This window comes from Lipophrys pholis (genome assembly GCF_963383615.2).
Source record: "Lipophrys pholis genome assembly, contig: SUPER_23_unloc_1, whole genome shotgun sequence".
NCBI classification, from domain to species: Eukaryota; Metazoa; Chordata; class Actinopteri; order Blenniiformes; family Blenniidae; genus Lipophrys; species Lipophrys pholis.
This window is the reverse complement of record NW_028292329.1, coordinates 1-16,130: the sequence shown is the minus strand read 5'-3', so window position 1 is coordinate 16,130 and position 16,130 is coordinate 1. Positions and strand designations below refer to the sequence as shown.

Genomic DNA, 16,130 nt, shown 5'->3' with positions numbered 1-16,130 from the left:
TTCACAAAGTATCCGTGGCGGAAAGTCGCTCCGCTGATGTTCCCTTAACTTTATATGAAAAGAAACCACAGTCTATAAAAGACGAGTATCAAATTTAGACCACAAATATCTAAATTTAAAATAAAAAGGCTTGATTGTGCTCGATTCAATTCAATTAGATTCGAGGAGACGGTGGAAATAAAAACCTGCACAACCAGACTTTCCCTTCACAATAAAGACGTATCGTCAAGATTTTACATCGTCTTCTACAAACCAGCGAGAAATAGATCCCATTCAGGTGAATAATGACATTTGTGCCATTTTCCGGACGTTTCATTACAAGCAAAGGGGACAGACACATTGCTGGGTTTGGGTGGAATTTGAATTTCTGATTGTCTTGTGGACTTTTGTACTTTGTGTTGACCCTTCCGGGCCGCCGTAGATCCTGCTAATGCCAGAGAATCAAGGGCGAGACACTAAATAAAAGTTTGTCTCGGAGAGGATTCAGGAACATGTAATTACCTAAGATTCTTTAACGACGCAGGACGAAACAAGGGGAGGAAATATAGTTTGTGACGACTGGAAAACCTGACGTGTCGGTGGACGTTGGATAAAATGCTCGTCTGTCGGCGTCCCAGAGTGTGAAAGTCACCCGGCAACGTTTTTCAAGTGAAAACTTGAGTCTCGGGGGTCAATTTATACAACCAAAAAGGCAACTTTTTAAAAAAAACAAAAAAAAAACCTGATTCCGTCTCCATGGACACTGGGAAAAATGCAGCTTTTTGAAAATGCGCGATCTCCATGGAAACGGGGGGGGGGGACTTTTCCAAAACGCTCTGTCTCCATCTCTGTGGAAATGAGGGAAAACGCAACTTTTTGAAAACTCTCCGACTCCGAACTGTTTTTTAAAAAAAAAAATTATTGCAAAAACAATCAAATTGCACCCACTTGTGACCTGGCATGTAACTTTTTGAAAACGCTCTGACTCCATCCCCATGGAAATGGGGAAAATGCACCTTTCTGAAAATGCTCCGTCTCCTTGGAATGGGTGAAAACACAACTTTTTGAAAACGCACCAAGTCGATAGAAACCAAACTCTGCATCATGATCGTAGTAAATGGTTCTTCTGCACATGCTCAGTAGGCGCCGTTGTTAATGTTCGGAGCGTGTTGTTCTCTGCACGCAATTGTGTGTGGTTTCAGTTCAAAGAACGACCAACAGCACCAACTCGTGGCCCGGCATGCCAACTACACCCGTTTTCAGCGTCCCGGTCGTTTCCGTCATTTTCAAAACATTCGCTGTATAAATGAAAAACTTTTCCGAAATGATTTTTTTCAGTTGTCGGGAAAAACTTAACCGATCATTGGAATTATTGGGAAAATGTTAATCCAGCAAGTCTCAAGCTCCACGTCCTCTCCTAGTAACTGACGCTGAAGCTTTTTGAAAGTGGATAAGATTCTGCTTTGGCTACAAACACGACGACACAGAAGGAGACGAGGCGATTTGACTGAGATCAACAAAGCAAACATCCTTCTTCAGCAGCCTTTCTCCGCTCAATGTGAATAATCTGCCCCGATGTGCTTCATGTCTGGGCATTGGGATCTCTGGTGTCGTAACACAGCACATAATTAAACGCTTTGCGGATTCGGTTTAATAACGGCTTGAGTCCAAAGTTAACGAGGCCTTTAATTACATTCGATACCATGATTCATGTCACCTCGTGGAAAACTCCCAGTTGGGAGACTCGAGTGTTTAATGGAGGATACCCCGCAGAGGGAGAGCGACTGGTGCAGCAGCCGATCAGCTCCAGAACGACCTGCTGCTGCCCCCTGCTGGCCGAGTCACACGGTGCAATGAAACCATCTGGTTGTCGGCGACTGACCATCCAACCTCATTTCCAGTTAAACACGACATTTGATTTGCCTATATACACTGATTCTATTGAGTATGTGTGTTATTGTGTGTTATTGTGTGTTTCATTTTTATTATTTATCAGATTTCTTGTCTTTGCCGTGTTAGTGTATCACTGTACATTATTGTGTGTTGTATATGTGTTATTGTATATTATTCATGTATTACTGTGTGTTTTTGTGTATTTTCTATTAAGTGGTTTTGTGTGTTTTTTTGACATTGTGTATTATTTATGTTTTAGTGTGTGTTATTTATATAATCTGTGGTGTGTTATTGTGCACTATTGTGTATTATTTCTGTGTTTTTGTGTAATTAAATGTCATTGCGTGCTCTTGGTGTGTTGTCTGTTTTTGTTTGCAATTGTGTTGTTTGTGTATTGTTGTATTTATCCTATCTTTCGTGTGTTGTTGTGTATTATGTGTTTTGAATGCCATTGTATGTATTATTGTGTAATTTATGTGTTTTTCTATCGTGTGTTATTGAGCATTATTGTGTATTATTTATGTATTTTTCTGTAATTAATTATTATTGTACGTTCTTTGTGTGTTACTGCGTATTATGTGTTTGTATGCTGTTGCGTGTTATTCTTCAGTTTTCCCTGTGTTAGTGTGTTACTGTGCATCATTGTGTATTGTATATGTGTTATTGTATATAACTTATGTATTATTGTGTGTTTGTTTGGGCAATATTGTGTATTATTTATGTGTTGGGGTGTTATTTGTGTGTTTTTCCGTTGTGCATTACAGTGTATTCTTTGTGTTTTTGAGTAACTAACTTATTGTGTGTCCTTTGTGTGCTCGTGTGGGATTTTGTATGTTGTTCTTATTGTTATTGTGGTTTTTTTTTTACTTTGTGTATTACTGTGTGTTTTTGTCCTCCTTCTTTCCTCCTTCTCTTCCTCTTCCTCTTCCTTTTCCTCTTCCTCCCGATCCCCCCGCCGCCCACCATTCGTCGTGGTCTGTTACCATGGTTACCATCGCGAGAGGGTGGGCCTGCTCACGTGACCAGCCAAAGATGGCGTCCCGTGGCAGACTGGATGTGATGTGAGTTTTCGGTTTTATTCTCTCCCCGGCTTTGGTTTCGCGGCGGTTTTCAATCCCGGTTGAACTCTTCCCAGATCGCCGCGGTGCCGCCGCGTCCCAAACACCACGTTTCCCCGCCTCCGAGGCGGAAACTGGTTCATTTTATCCAGTTTTATCCGCAGCAAACTGAAGTCCCGCCGCGCGCTAAACGCTAGCCTCGACCTCCTCTGTTTGTTTCAGCGCTTCTCAGATTATTTCTCTTCGGAACCTTTAATCCACGCAGCCCGGAGATTATTCCGTTAAACGCGATGCCGTCTGCGCTTCGTGCCTTTCAGGGTTTGAAGTTGGACCGTGTGGAGGAGATCTGGATCTGCTGGCTCATTGTTCATCGCCGGACTCGCGATGGCTTTAAATGTGTTTGGTAAGAGTCTCATCTCACACCTGGATTAATCCGTTTTCATACTTTATTGTGTGTTTTCATGCTTTATTGTGTGTTTTTTGTGTCTAAATGCAGTATTCTGTGTGTTATTGTGTAATATTTTGTGTTTCTATGTGTCGTTCTGTGTTTTATTGTGCGTTATCTGTGTTTTCATGCGCTCTGTGATTTTTAATCCCGTATTACGTTATTTGTTGTCGTGTGTGTTGTTAAATAGTTTGTGTCTAATTGTATGTTAGTTTTGTGTTTTTGTCCATTTTTTCCTGTGTCATTGTGGTTTTGAGTGTCATTTGTGAAATTTAGTTTTTGTGTGTATTTAGCATTATTCAGCATTTTCTTTGTTATTTGTGTGTTTTGTTTGTATTGTTGTGCCTTTTTTGTGTGTTATTTTTGTCTTGTTGTATGTCATTATTTGTGTTTTTGTGTATTATTCTTGATTGGGAGAATATAAATCTCACTCATTTTCCTCAGTTATTAGATAACGTCAGGCTTTTCTGTTAAACCGTATCATGGTTATTAAAAATAATTGAATGTTGCAGGAAGTTTTCCAGACTCTGGATGTTAAAGCAGAACAACCATTAACCTGCACATTTACAGGCGGTTCTTACTAAAATCTGTCACAGCTCTCACTGCTCTTTGGACCTACATCGTCCACATGGGGGCGCTGTGGTAAAGTCGATCTTGATGTGTTTCTGTCCTCAGATCATGACGAGTACAGGCCGCCTGTGTGGAAGTCGTACTGTAAGCACCACTCACGCGCACGTTCTCCCCGTGTTTGCTTTTATTGTGGCGGCGATCTGATTTCTGTGAATGATTTGTGTGGCAGTGTACCAGCTGCAGCAGGAGGCGCCGCATCCACGCAGACTCACCTGTACCTGTGAGGTAAGACCAGCGTCCTGGACACGGTCTATTCGGTCTACCAGCTGGCGCCTTGGCTTTGTTGACGCCACAAAATTTTCACGTCTTTATGTGTTTTGGGGAGGGGGGGGGGGGGTCCGTTTCCACGACAACAGTTCAAGCAAAACATTTTCCATTGAGACTGAGTCTTGAGTGTTTTCAAAAAGTTGGCATTTCCCTCTCCGTTTTCCGTGGCGACGAATCGTTTCAGAAAAGCTGCGTTTTCCCCCGTTTCCATGGAGACACAGTCGGAGCTTTTTCAAAAAGAGGCGTTTTCCACGGAGATGGACTTGAAGCATTTTCTAAAAGATGTGCTGTCTCACGTTTCGACGGAGACTCGAGTCTGAGCGTTTTTAAACAGTTACGTTTTCCTCATCTCCACGGGGATGGAGTATAAGCATTTTCAAAAAGTTGTGTTTTCCGCCGTTTCCGAGGAGACAGATCTAGCAGAAAAGTTGCTTTTTCCCATGTTTCCATTGAGGCCCAGTCAGAGCTTTTTTCAAAAAGTTGCTATTTCCCCTGTTTCTGTGGCGATGGATCGTTTCAGAAAAGTTTCGTTTTCCCCCTTTTCCATTGAGGCACAGTCGGAGCTCTTTCAAAAAGTTACATTTTCCCTTGTTTCCACGGAGCAGGAGTTGAAGCATTTCCAAAAAGTTGTCTTTTTGAAAAGTTATTTCAGTGACTCCACGCATGTAAACGGGCCCGTGAGGCACACGAGGACACAGTTGTTAGAAAGGTTGAGTGCACTTTTATTTTGGCGGAGCGCCAAGCTACAACAGGCTCTTCAGGCTTAAACAGTTTAAGATGTGTGACGCGTTTCAGTCTGTTTCACTTCATTTCATCATTTCTGAAGCAGAACGAACAGAAATCCTGTTTGTTTGTTTGTTTGTTTGTTTGTTTGTTTGTTTCTGCTCTACACACTCAAGGTTTACTCTGTTATTGTTTAATGTTTGTGTGTTAGTTTGTGCTTTTCCTTGTTATCACTTGTTGTGTGTTATTTGTGTATTATTACTGTGTTTTTGTGTGTTATTGTGAGTTGTTTGTCAGTTTTATTTATGTATTGTCTGTTTTTGTGTTGTGTTATTGTATATTTTGTGTTATTTGTGTCGTTTTGCTGTGTTTTTGATGTGTGATTATATAATATTTGTGTTTTTCTGCATATTTGAGTCTTGTGTGTTATTTATGTGATTATTCTGTGTTGTGTGTAATTTATGTATTTCTTCATTATTGTGTTTCTGTATTCTTTTTTGTGTATTGTGTGTTTTTGAGTGTCATTTATGTATTGTTGTATGTTTCTGTGTGTTATCTTCAATTTTTTTGCGCATTTATGTCCATTATTGTATTTTATTATATCATTTTGTGTATTGTGTTTCTGTGTGTTATTTTGTTTTAGTTATTTGTGTGTCATTGTGCGTTTCCGCATATTACTTTGTCCTGTTTTTGTGTAGCATGACGTGTTATTGTGTGTTGACGGGAACTCGTACTGAGAAAAGTTTGTGAAAAGACGTCTCCGTAGCAAGTTTTTCCTGTGGATTTATTGTCGTGACGGCAGTTTTCGGAGCGATCGACACGACGTTCTGCTCTGACCCGTGCAGTATTCTCTGCCCACACACTTCAGTAATGGCCTGTGTGAAAACTCATTTCTGCTCCACCCGTGTGATGTTTTCCCTGCAGGTGGACAACAGACCCAAATACTACGGGAGAGAGTAAGTCTAATCTGCCTTGTGCTTTCATTCCGCCGCCCCCAGTCTGGGATTGTCTTTGTGACGCTCGTCCTCTCGCCTCCCCTGCGTCCAGGTACCACGGCATGATCTCCAGAGAGGACGCCGATCAGTTACTGAGTCAGGCCGAAGGCAGCTACCTCATCAGAGAGAGTCAGCGGCAGCCCGGCACGTACACACTCGCTCTCAGGTTGGTACTGAGAATACGTCCACAGAGCGGCTAAACTGTTGCATAAAGTTCATTTAAACCTGCACTCTGTCATTAACCAGCATTGCCGCCAACGTTTCCAGGGAAAACGCGTTGTTTTTGCTTTTTTTGTTACGCCAACGTTTTAGAAATGTAGTTAGCATGCCGGGCCACAAGTTGGTGCTGTTGGTTGTGCTTTGTGATGAAACCACGCACTCCTGCGCACGTAGAACAATACGATATAAACATTAGAAAAGTTGTCTCGTTTCTATGGAGATGGACTCGGAGCGTTTTCAAGAAATTGTGGGTTTCCATGTCGTCGGAGGGTTTTCAAAAAGTTGTGTGTTTCCATGTAGTTGGAGGGTTTTCAGAAAGTTGTGTGTTTCCATGGAGACGGGTTCATAGCGTTTTCAAAAAGTAGTTTCTTTTCCGCAGAGTTGTGGTCTTTTCAAAAAGTTGCATGATTCCATGGAGATTGAGTCGGGGCATTTTCAAAAAGTTGCGTGTTTCCAGGAAGACGGAATCTGAGCATTTTCAAAAAGTTGGGTTTTCCCATTTCCACGGACACCGAATCGGAGCATTTTCCCAAATTTGCGTTTTTTTTTTTTCCTGTTTCTACGGAGACTGGCGTGTTTTCAAAAAGTCCAGCCTTGAAATCCATTTTCAAAAAGCTGTGTTTTCACCGAACACTGTTGTCGTGTGAACAAATGCCCGAATCACTATGAAGGTTTTCACTCGAAAATGTTGTGGAAACGGCGCCTTAGAAACAACCACACGAGAGACTAAGCAGCTCGGCGGCCATCTTGGATGGGTCTCGTCCTTACCTCCATGGCACAGACGTTTGAAAAGCCACTTATTTAATGTAGAAAATCATCACACACGCACACACACGCACACACACACACACACACACACACACACACACACACACACGCACACACACGCACACACACGGAGTGTTCAGTGTGAGCTGTGGCAGTCTCCGAGTAGGTGTCACACTTTTAAATGGGTGCTTGGCTTACTTTGGATTTGGTTTTGGGGTCACTTCCGTCTATTCATAGTGGAGTCATTCTTCCACCTGCCCAGCTTCTAATTACCTTCCATAAATACCCCTCCATAAACTAGAATCCCAGTCTGAGTGGCGGAAACGGGAAGGTTGGGCTTTTGGGTTAATGATGTGACGATGCCGTGTCATCGACTCCGATACTGACAACGTGCTGGCCCAGTTTCAGCCTCCGCGTCTCGATGTGATTTCTCATTTCAAAATAAAATGGTTGGTTGTTTTGTGCTGCACTAGAGAATCACCATTATTGGACATAATAAATGCTTATTGTTCGCTGCGGTGTTCTTGTTAATTGGTGGTTTTAGGGTCGTTGTCAGCGCTTCTGCCGTTACCGTGGAAATGGACATCGTGCTCCAAACATTGCCGTGTAAACGGGGAGACGTTTCTGGAACGCAGTTTCACGTCCCCCGTCCCCCCCTCCTTTGCCCCAGGTTTGGGAACCAGACCAGGAACTTCCGTCTCTACCACGATGGGAAGCACTTCGTTGGGGAGAAGAGGTTTGAATCCATCCACGACCTGGTTACCGACGGCCTCATCACACTCTACATCGAGACGAAGGTGTGTGTGTGTGTGTGTGTGTGTGTGTGTCGGTTCACGTCAGCCGGCTTTAACCCTGCACTCCCGATCCGGCTTGTCGGTGATTGCTTTGTCTGCTGCGGTTGCCAGGCTGCAGAATACATCGCGAAGATGACCATCAACCCCATCTACGAGCACGTGGGCTACACCACCCTGAACCAGGAGCCCACCCTGAAGAAGCTCCTCCCCCTGAGCCCCGAGGCTCCCGACGGGCCGGCTCCGGCCAAAGACCGCCTCCACAGCGAGGAGAGGGTGAGGCGCACGCATTTACACACCCCATCCCGTCACGTCCCCGGCATTGCCACTGCGGTCCGTCCCGGGAATTCAAATGAGGCCGAAGGTGTGGAAAGTTTGCTGTGAATGCAGCAGCAGCAGGATGGAGGGAGGAGAGTTGAGGAGCATGGTGGAAGAAGGTGAAGAAAGAGGAGGAGGAGGAGGAGGAGGAGATGGCCTCTCGCCAGCGGCTCTGCAGTAAAATTACATAACAGCGATTTGCCTGCAGGAAACCCTTATCTACCAAAAAAGGTGCTGTTGGTTCATTAATTCTTCCTCAGCTGGGGAGCGAGCGGAGATGTGAGGCTTTTCTCATGGGAATGTTCACTCCTGCAGTCGTGCACACACACACACACACACACACACACACACACACACACACACACACACACACACACACACACACACACACACACACACACACACACACACACACACACACACACACACACACACACACACACACACTGAGGCCGGCGTGTGTCCAATGCGTTTAACAGCTCTGCCTCCCGAGGCCTCGTATGACCTCCAGTGCATGACCGCCTCATACATCACTGCGTGTGTGAGATGGGGGGGGGGGTAATGCCTTTCCATAATGGGGCGAATCTGCAGACGAAGCGGTCCGGCCGTTCTCACACGGAGGCAAATACCGTGAGGAAATTCAGATTTCACGTAATCTGCGCTTTACGAGGGGTTAAACAGAAAGCCGGATTGGGATTAGACTTCTCCCAGATATTGCTTTGTGTTGAACCGAAACACCCGTAAATAATGAAACAACAATAACCACTCGGAAATGTTCCCCGTGTTGCACATACAGGCTGTGCTGGCATCGGAAAGAAATCCAATTATAATCCCACATTTCAGTCACGTTTCTGTGGTCAGAAGGCAGCCGTTGTTCTGGGTAGTTGTTAAAAATCCCACAAAGCTGTAAGCTTATAAATCCCTCCTGCAGTAACGGGATTTATCACACCTCGTGTTGGATGATGCCCCCCCCCCCCCCCCCCCCCCCCCCCTCCCAACATAACGTGTGAATGACATGGGCAAATACGGAGTCTAATCATTTTCAGAAAGTTGCATTTTGTCCCGTTTCCATGGTGACGACGTCGGGGCGTTTTTAAAAAGTCATCTCCTCCCGTTTCTGTGGAATCTGAGTGTTTTTCAAACTTCTCCACGGAGACAGTGTCGGTGACATTTTTCTTTTTTTCTTTTAAAAAATGCATTTCTGCCTTGTTTTCACAGAGTCTGGTCGTTTTCAAAAAGTTGTATTTTCTCCCATTTATGCGGAGTCTGGGTGTTTTTTTTTTTTTAAAACAAAGCTCGTTTTTCTGCGTTTCCATAGAGTTGGGGCGTTTTCAAAAAGTTGCAATTTCTCCCGTTTCCACGGGGACTGGGGGTTTCCAAAAAGTTTGCTCCGTTTTCGCATTTTGTGTGTCGGTGCATTTTCCAAAAATTGCACTGTTCTGCGTTTCCGCAGAGACGGCGTCGGAGCGCGTTCGATAAAGTAGCTTGCTTCTGTTTCCATGGAGACGGCGTGTTTCCCGTGTTCTCTTTGATTGTCGAATATCTCCGGAAGCTTTAAGCTTCTCAATCCTTCCTCAATAACAAGATTTATTCCACGTCTTGTTCCCCCCCAAAAAATAAACTGAAGATCACCTCCGGCTGTGGTCGGAGATTTCAAAACGGAGAAGAGGAATGTAGAGTAGGTGGGGAGCAACAAGCATGGCCGCCTCCTGATTGGCCGCTCCTCCTCCTCTCACTGCGACCTGCTGGGCTCCTCCCCCCCCTCCCCCCTCCCCCTCCTGTCTCTCCTCCTCCAGCGGAGGAGAGCAGCTCAGAGCCATGTGGGCTGGATCGGCTGCTGCACCTCTGCGCTGCTCTTCCGTGGAGATTTCATCTGACCTGGCCCGTTTCTTTTTGGGATCGCAGCGTCGAACCTGTGATCTGATCGGCCGGTCTGCAGCGACTCGGTTCGCCACGCTGGTGATGTTGATTCCCTCTCGTCCCCGGTAGCGTCCAGGTCGAGGATTGTTTCCCCGTTCTCAAACGCCCCGTCCCGAGTTGCCGTCTGCAGGTCCGACATGCCGAGCCGGGAGTCGCGCGCGGTGAAGAGAAAGCCGGAGCCCGCCGGAGCGCGTCTCGCCCGGGCGCCGGCCAAACCCGCCTCCCCCGCCTCCGCCTTCTGGCAACCAATCAGATCCTTTGCCCTTTCACAGCTCACGTCGCTGGTGCGGAGAGCCACGCTGAGGGAGAGCGACCTGATGCCCAAGTACGAGAAGGTCCACAACTTCAAGGTGAGTGTGTGTGTGCGTGTGTGTGTGTGGTGGTGTGTGTGTGTGTGTGCGTGCAGAAGCGCTGATTCAGCTCCGGGGGTCTTATTCAAATTCGCCGCAGAGCGACCAGAGCATGAAGAAACACACATGATTGAATCCAGTGAGGGCTTTACACACACACACACACACACACACACACACACACACACACACACACACACACACACACACACACACACACACACACACACACACACACACACACACACACACACACACACACACACACACACACACACACACACACACACACACACACACACACACACGCGCGCACACAGGCTATTAGCATTTCATTATAAAAAGTCAATTTGTACAATAAAGGAGCAGATTAACCTCCGTCCTCGTCCACATTGTGTCTCCGTCACTCTCCTGCTGCTCATCAGGGCAGAATGAAGATTATTGTTCCGTTCTCATTCAGGTATTGTGTATTTCCCTGTCTTTTAAAAAAAAAAAAAAAAAAAATCAGGTTCACACATTCAGAGGTCCGCACTGGTGCGAGTACTGTGCCAACTTCATGTGGGGGCTGATCGCTCAGGGAGTGAAGTGTGCAGGTAAGTAGGCGTCATGGCCGACACCCCGTTTACACCACAACGTAACGAGTACCGTACTGGTATAAATACAATAAATACTGCATAATATTATTGGATTTATGTATGTTATTGTATGTTATTACAGTCAAAATCAAACTACAAAGTCCCAGGAGCCATGACACTCTGGAGGAAACACTGTTCTGGTCGTGCGTCTACTGAGCACGTGCAGAACAACTGTTCAATTCAGTTCAACTTTATTTATATGGCACCACGTACAACACAGTTATTCCGAGGTGCTTTTAGCAGAGAGAAACCCGACAAAACTATTTACTACGGCAAACAGTTTCCACGGATGTGGAGTCGAAGCGTATTCTAAAAAGTTGCGTTTTCCCTCCGTTTCCATAGAGACGGAGTTGGTGCGTTTTTAAAAAATAGTTTTTTTTTTTGGACCGTTTGCGCGGAGACGAATCGTTTTTTCAGAAACCGTTTCCACGGAGACGCGCTCGGGGTGTTTTCAAAAAGTTGCATTTCCACCCCGTCTCCGTGGACATGGAACCGGATTGTTTTCAAAAAGTTGCATGTTTTAGTTTTCTCCTCCTCCTCCTCCTCCTCCTCGGTGACAGCTGGTGGAAGTTAGTCACTGCTGCTGTCGACTCGTGCTTAGAAACAGTCAGAGCCACCATCAGTGTGTGGGTGACCATCTGAGTCGGCACTTTAAGTCAACTTTGCCACAAAGACAATTTTGAGGTTTGTCCACTACGTCCCGCCACCAGGTCCTTTCCTGGTACTTCCTCGACCGAGGTTCCCAGCGAGCTAACAAAAAACAAAAATAAAAACTCATTTGTTTTCACCTCTTCGTTCTATTAAGCCGTCCCCCAGGTGGACGCTGATCGTTGGCGTAACAGTGTTTTGTCTCCCCGTCCGTCAGACTGCGGGCTGAACGTCCACAAGCAGTGCTCCAAGGTCGTCCCCAACGACTGCCAGCCGGACCTGCGGCACGTCAAGAAGGTGTACAGCTGCGACCTGACCACGCTGGTCAAGGCCCACAACACCAAGAGGCCCATGGTGGTGGACATGTGCATCCAGGAGATCGAGGCTCGAGGTGAGGCGGAGCGAGGACCGTCCTCCGGCGCGAGGACCGTCCTCCGGCGCGAGGACCGTCCTCCGCCAGAGCAGCTGGTGAAACCTGGTTTGTCTCCTGCAGGTCTGCAGTCGGAGGGTCTGTACAGGATATCGGGCTTCAGCGAGCTGATCGAAGACGTCAAGCTGGCCTTCGACAGGGGTGAGTGTCTGACGCCACACGCTCAAGTGGAAACGTCGCCCGTGTTTTTAAAAGAATTGATTTTTTAAATGTCCTCCTCTGCAGACGGAGAAAAGGCCGATATTTCCTCCAACGCTTACGAGGACATCAACATCATCACCGGAGCCCTGAAGCTGTACTTCAGAGAGCTGCCCATCCCCCTCATCACGTACGACGCCTACCCGCGGTTCATCGAGGCCGGGAGTAAGTGCCGCTCACGCCGCCGCCGCCGCAGCCTTGTCCCTCCGAGCGCCGGGTCGCTTCACGCCGTGTGCTGGATGTGTTTGCAGAGATCTCGGATCCGGAGAAGCGCCTGGAGTCGCTCCACGAGGCCTTAAAGCTGCTTCCCCCAGCGCACTGCGAGACGCTGCGCCACCTCATGGCCCACCTGAAGAGGTACGGGACGCGCTCGCCGGCCTCGGGCCCCCTGGCGCCGGGCGACCCCCCCCCCCCCCCCTTCTAAACCCCCCCTCCGTCCTCTCTCCCCGTCCAGAGTCACGCAGTGCGAGAAGGAGAACCTCATGCCCAGCGAGAACCTGGGCATCGTGTTCGGCCCCACGCTGATGAGGGCGCCCGACCTGGACGCCATGACGGCGCTCAACGACATCCGATACCAGAGACTGGTGGTGGAGTCGCTCATCACCAACGAGGACGTGCTCTTCTGAAGCCGCGAGAAGACGAAGAAGACGAAGAAGACTACCTGCTTTTGTGAAGCCAGAACAATGAAGAACATAAGAAGCTTTTGTTGAGCGACTCTGAGCCTCCCGACATGAAGAATTACTGTTTTTATCATCGTAGCGTTGCATTGAGACGACTTCCTCCACCTTTAAGTTTTCTGAGTGGACACCTCGACGCCTCCGCCCGTCTTGAGTCCTGCTTCTCGTCCAGGTGTTAGTTTTCCCCATGTGGTCAAGGTGTCCACTCAGCCCTCCCAGTAGACAGCGGCGTGAATGAATGGAAGGAGAAAGTCCAGAGCTTTGGACCTGTTCCTTCGCTTTTTGTTTTCGAAACTTTTAGATCCCCGACGGAGCCCAGAGAGTTTTTTTAATTTCAGTGACGGAGGAGACCTAACCGGCGACGTGCTGAGGTCCCGTTAACACGACAACCTTTTCAAAAGTTAAAAAAAATTCCGTTGCATTTTCGGTCCGCCTGTATGACATCCGACGGAGACGGCGTGGGAATGTTTCCATTTTCTGTGGAAATGGGCAGAAACACAACTTTTCGAAACAGAGTGGGAGTGTTTTCCCTCGTTTACACAGAGTGGGAGTGTTTTCAAAAGTGGTTTTCCTCTGTCTCCATGGAAATGGGCAGAAACGCAACTTTTCTGAAACGTTGCTCCGAGTCGGGCACACAATGACCTCAGTAAATGGTTCTTCTGCACATGCGCGAGTAGATGGACAACAACAACAAGCTGACGTCGTTTTCAAAACGTTGCCGTGTAAACAACAACCCTTTTTCTTACGCGATTTGTTTTCACTTGAAACGTTGTCGTGTAAACGGGGCCTTGATCCAGCCTGGTTTTGGTACCATTTGCAGTATTTTATCCCCCAGATGAAAAAATAAAAGCACGGGCACTTTGAATCGTGTCTCGTTAACAACACTACTTCAGCTTCGGTTCGGTAAAACTCCAGGGTCCAGCTGATTGAACTGTGAAGAGGACCAGCGTCCGGCGTCTTGCTTTTACTTGATTTGAAGGGACGCTGAGATTTTACCGGACCAAGACAGTATTATTTCAGGAAGGTTAGCGCCATTTCAGAAGGCGGGCGTCCCCGGCCCGACTCATTCCTAGCCCCCATTTTTGTCGGGGGTCGCTCGTTTTGTGTGCTTTTCGTGAAACACGGCAGGTTTAAACATAAAGCTGGACGTAACAATTAAAAACATTAATTTTTATTTGTCAAACTGCTTTCCCCGATTTAGTTGACTAACCGCGTACTAACTCATTTAACTAACCCGTGGACGACGATGACGAGCCTCCAGTGATCCGTGACGCCTCAAATGTGTTTTTTCTTTTTTTTTTTTTTTAAAACTCATTGCTGTAAAGTATTTTCTATATGGTTTATGCATGGTGGAATTAAATTATTAAAGACGACTTCTTTTTTTTTTTGGTTGAAGACTTTTGCATGAGTCAATATTCTTTGTTTTGTCTGGTTTTTGTTGGTGTAAACAACACAAATAACATGCGTACAGTCCGAGATGGTTACAGGAAACATATACTACAAGATGCTTTAAGAAGATTATATGTGGCTGTGAGAAGCTTAATTGAAGTTTATTTCCATTTTTGGTCTTAAAAAAGTGAAAATTATTATCAGAACTTAGAACATGACCCGCACGTGCCACACCACGTGGCCCCACTGCTGGCTTCCTATTGGCTGCCTGCCTGTTAATTGAAGATGCGGCTTGCAGGTATGGAGATGCTCGTGCTTTTTCCCCATGAGGCTTGTTTTTCCATCTCCGGGGATTAATATTTAATTCCAACTCGTCTGGAGGGATTCCACAGCTTCGCGGTGATTTCCGAGGACAGCTCCCCGGAGTTTGGACGACTCGCACTGCAGCATGTTCCAGGTTAGTCAATGTTCCTCATAAACCCCATCAAAACCAAACAACAACACAACACACACACAAACAAACACACTAAATTCTAAAACCCTATACCCTCCCCCTCCCTCAAACCCACAAAACCCATCCCACCAAAAAAACCCTTTTCATAACCCTTCTCTAACCCTACCCCTATATTTTCAACCAACCCCACTATTACAATCCTTTCCCATCCTCCCAACAACTACCCCCTCTCCCCTTATACCCTCCTACCCCCTACAAAAACACCCCTCCTCCACCCCTTAACCATACATCCTCCTTATCCCTTACTTCAATAACTAAAACCCCATCCAAACTCCTCCACCCATTAACCAAAACATCTCCAAAACCCCCCCCCCCTCTCTATCCCTCCCCTCATAATCATCCCACCCCCCTTAATCTCCAATCATCATATCACCTAAACCTTAACCACCTTCCCCAACCCACACCTCCTCTCCCCTCATAATAAAAACCCTAAAACACTATACCTCTTAATACCTTACCTCCAACCCATTATAAAATCAACCAACTATCTCTAAACTAAACACTCTCCCCCAACCAACCCACCCCTCCCAACCTTATCTATTTTCCAACCCCTCACTAATTCTCCCTACTTCCTTCTACCCTAACACCACATCCTTACTACTAACCTCTCCACCCCCTTTACTCACAAAATCAAAATCACAAAACACCCCCCCTCCCATACTCCCACCAAAAAAAAAAATTTTTTTTTTTTTTTTTTTTTTCAAACATCCCCATATACCATCAAATAAAAAATAATAAATATACTCACCTACCATAATCCTCCCAACCCTATACCCCCCCCATCAAACCAATAAACCCATCCCAACACACCAATAATCATACTAAACACCACCAAAAAAAAAACCCCCCATCCTACACAAATCCATCAAACTCCCCCTAACCCCTACCAAATCCCCATTACAACATTACCCCAAAACCCATACTCCAATCAATCTCCCCAAATCATCTTTAACCATACCCTCCCCTTAAAACCCCCCCATTATTACCACCATTTTCCTATCCCACCCCCAAACCCCCCCCATACAAATCCCAAAACCCCCCAATAACTCAAATCTATACCACCCCCCAATACCCCACCCCCCAAAATACCATCCCCCCCAACATCTCAAACAAAACCAAACAAAAACAAACAATCCCCCCAAAACCCCCCCCCCCCATCCCAACTTAACACCCATCCCCTTATCCTTCCCACCCACTCCCAAATCCCCCCCCCCCCCCCCCAATCCAACCACCACTCACTATCACAAAACCCCCACAACCACCTAATAACCTAAAACAATCCA

General features: G+C 46.4%; 1 protein-coding gene across 1 annotated transcript; it reads left to right on the top strand.

Annotated features, from left to right (window-relative positions):
• The first annotated feature begins 2,884 nt into the window (after positions 1-2,884).
• LOC308127960 (N-chimaerin) lies at positions 2,885-14,355 on the top strand. The gene is made up of 15 exons (XM_080493619.1): positions 2,885-2,933; positions 3,248-3,333; positions 4,051-4,089; positions 4,175-4,230; positions 5,920-5,951; positions 6,043-6,156; positions 7,648-7,774; positions 7,883-8,044; positions 10,279-10,356; positions 10,865-10,949; positions 11,857-12,030; positions 12,133-12,210; positions 12,295-12,432; positions 12,519-12,624; positions 12,722-14,355. The coding sequence occupies exons 2-15, from the start codon at positions 3,315-3,317 to the stop codon at positions 12,891-12,893; spliced, it is 1,380 nt and encodes a 459-aa protein (XP_080349745.1). The 5' UTR covers positions 2,885-2,933; positions 3,248-3,314; the 3' UTR covers positions 12,894-14,355.
• Positions 14,356-16,130: the final 1,775 nt, after the last annotated feature.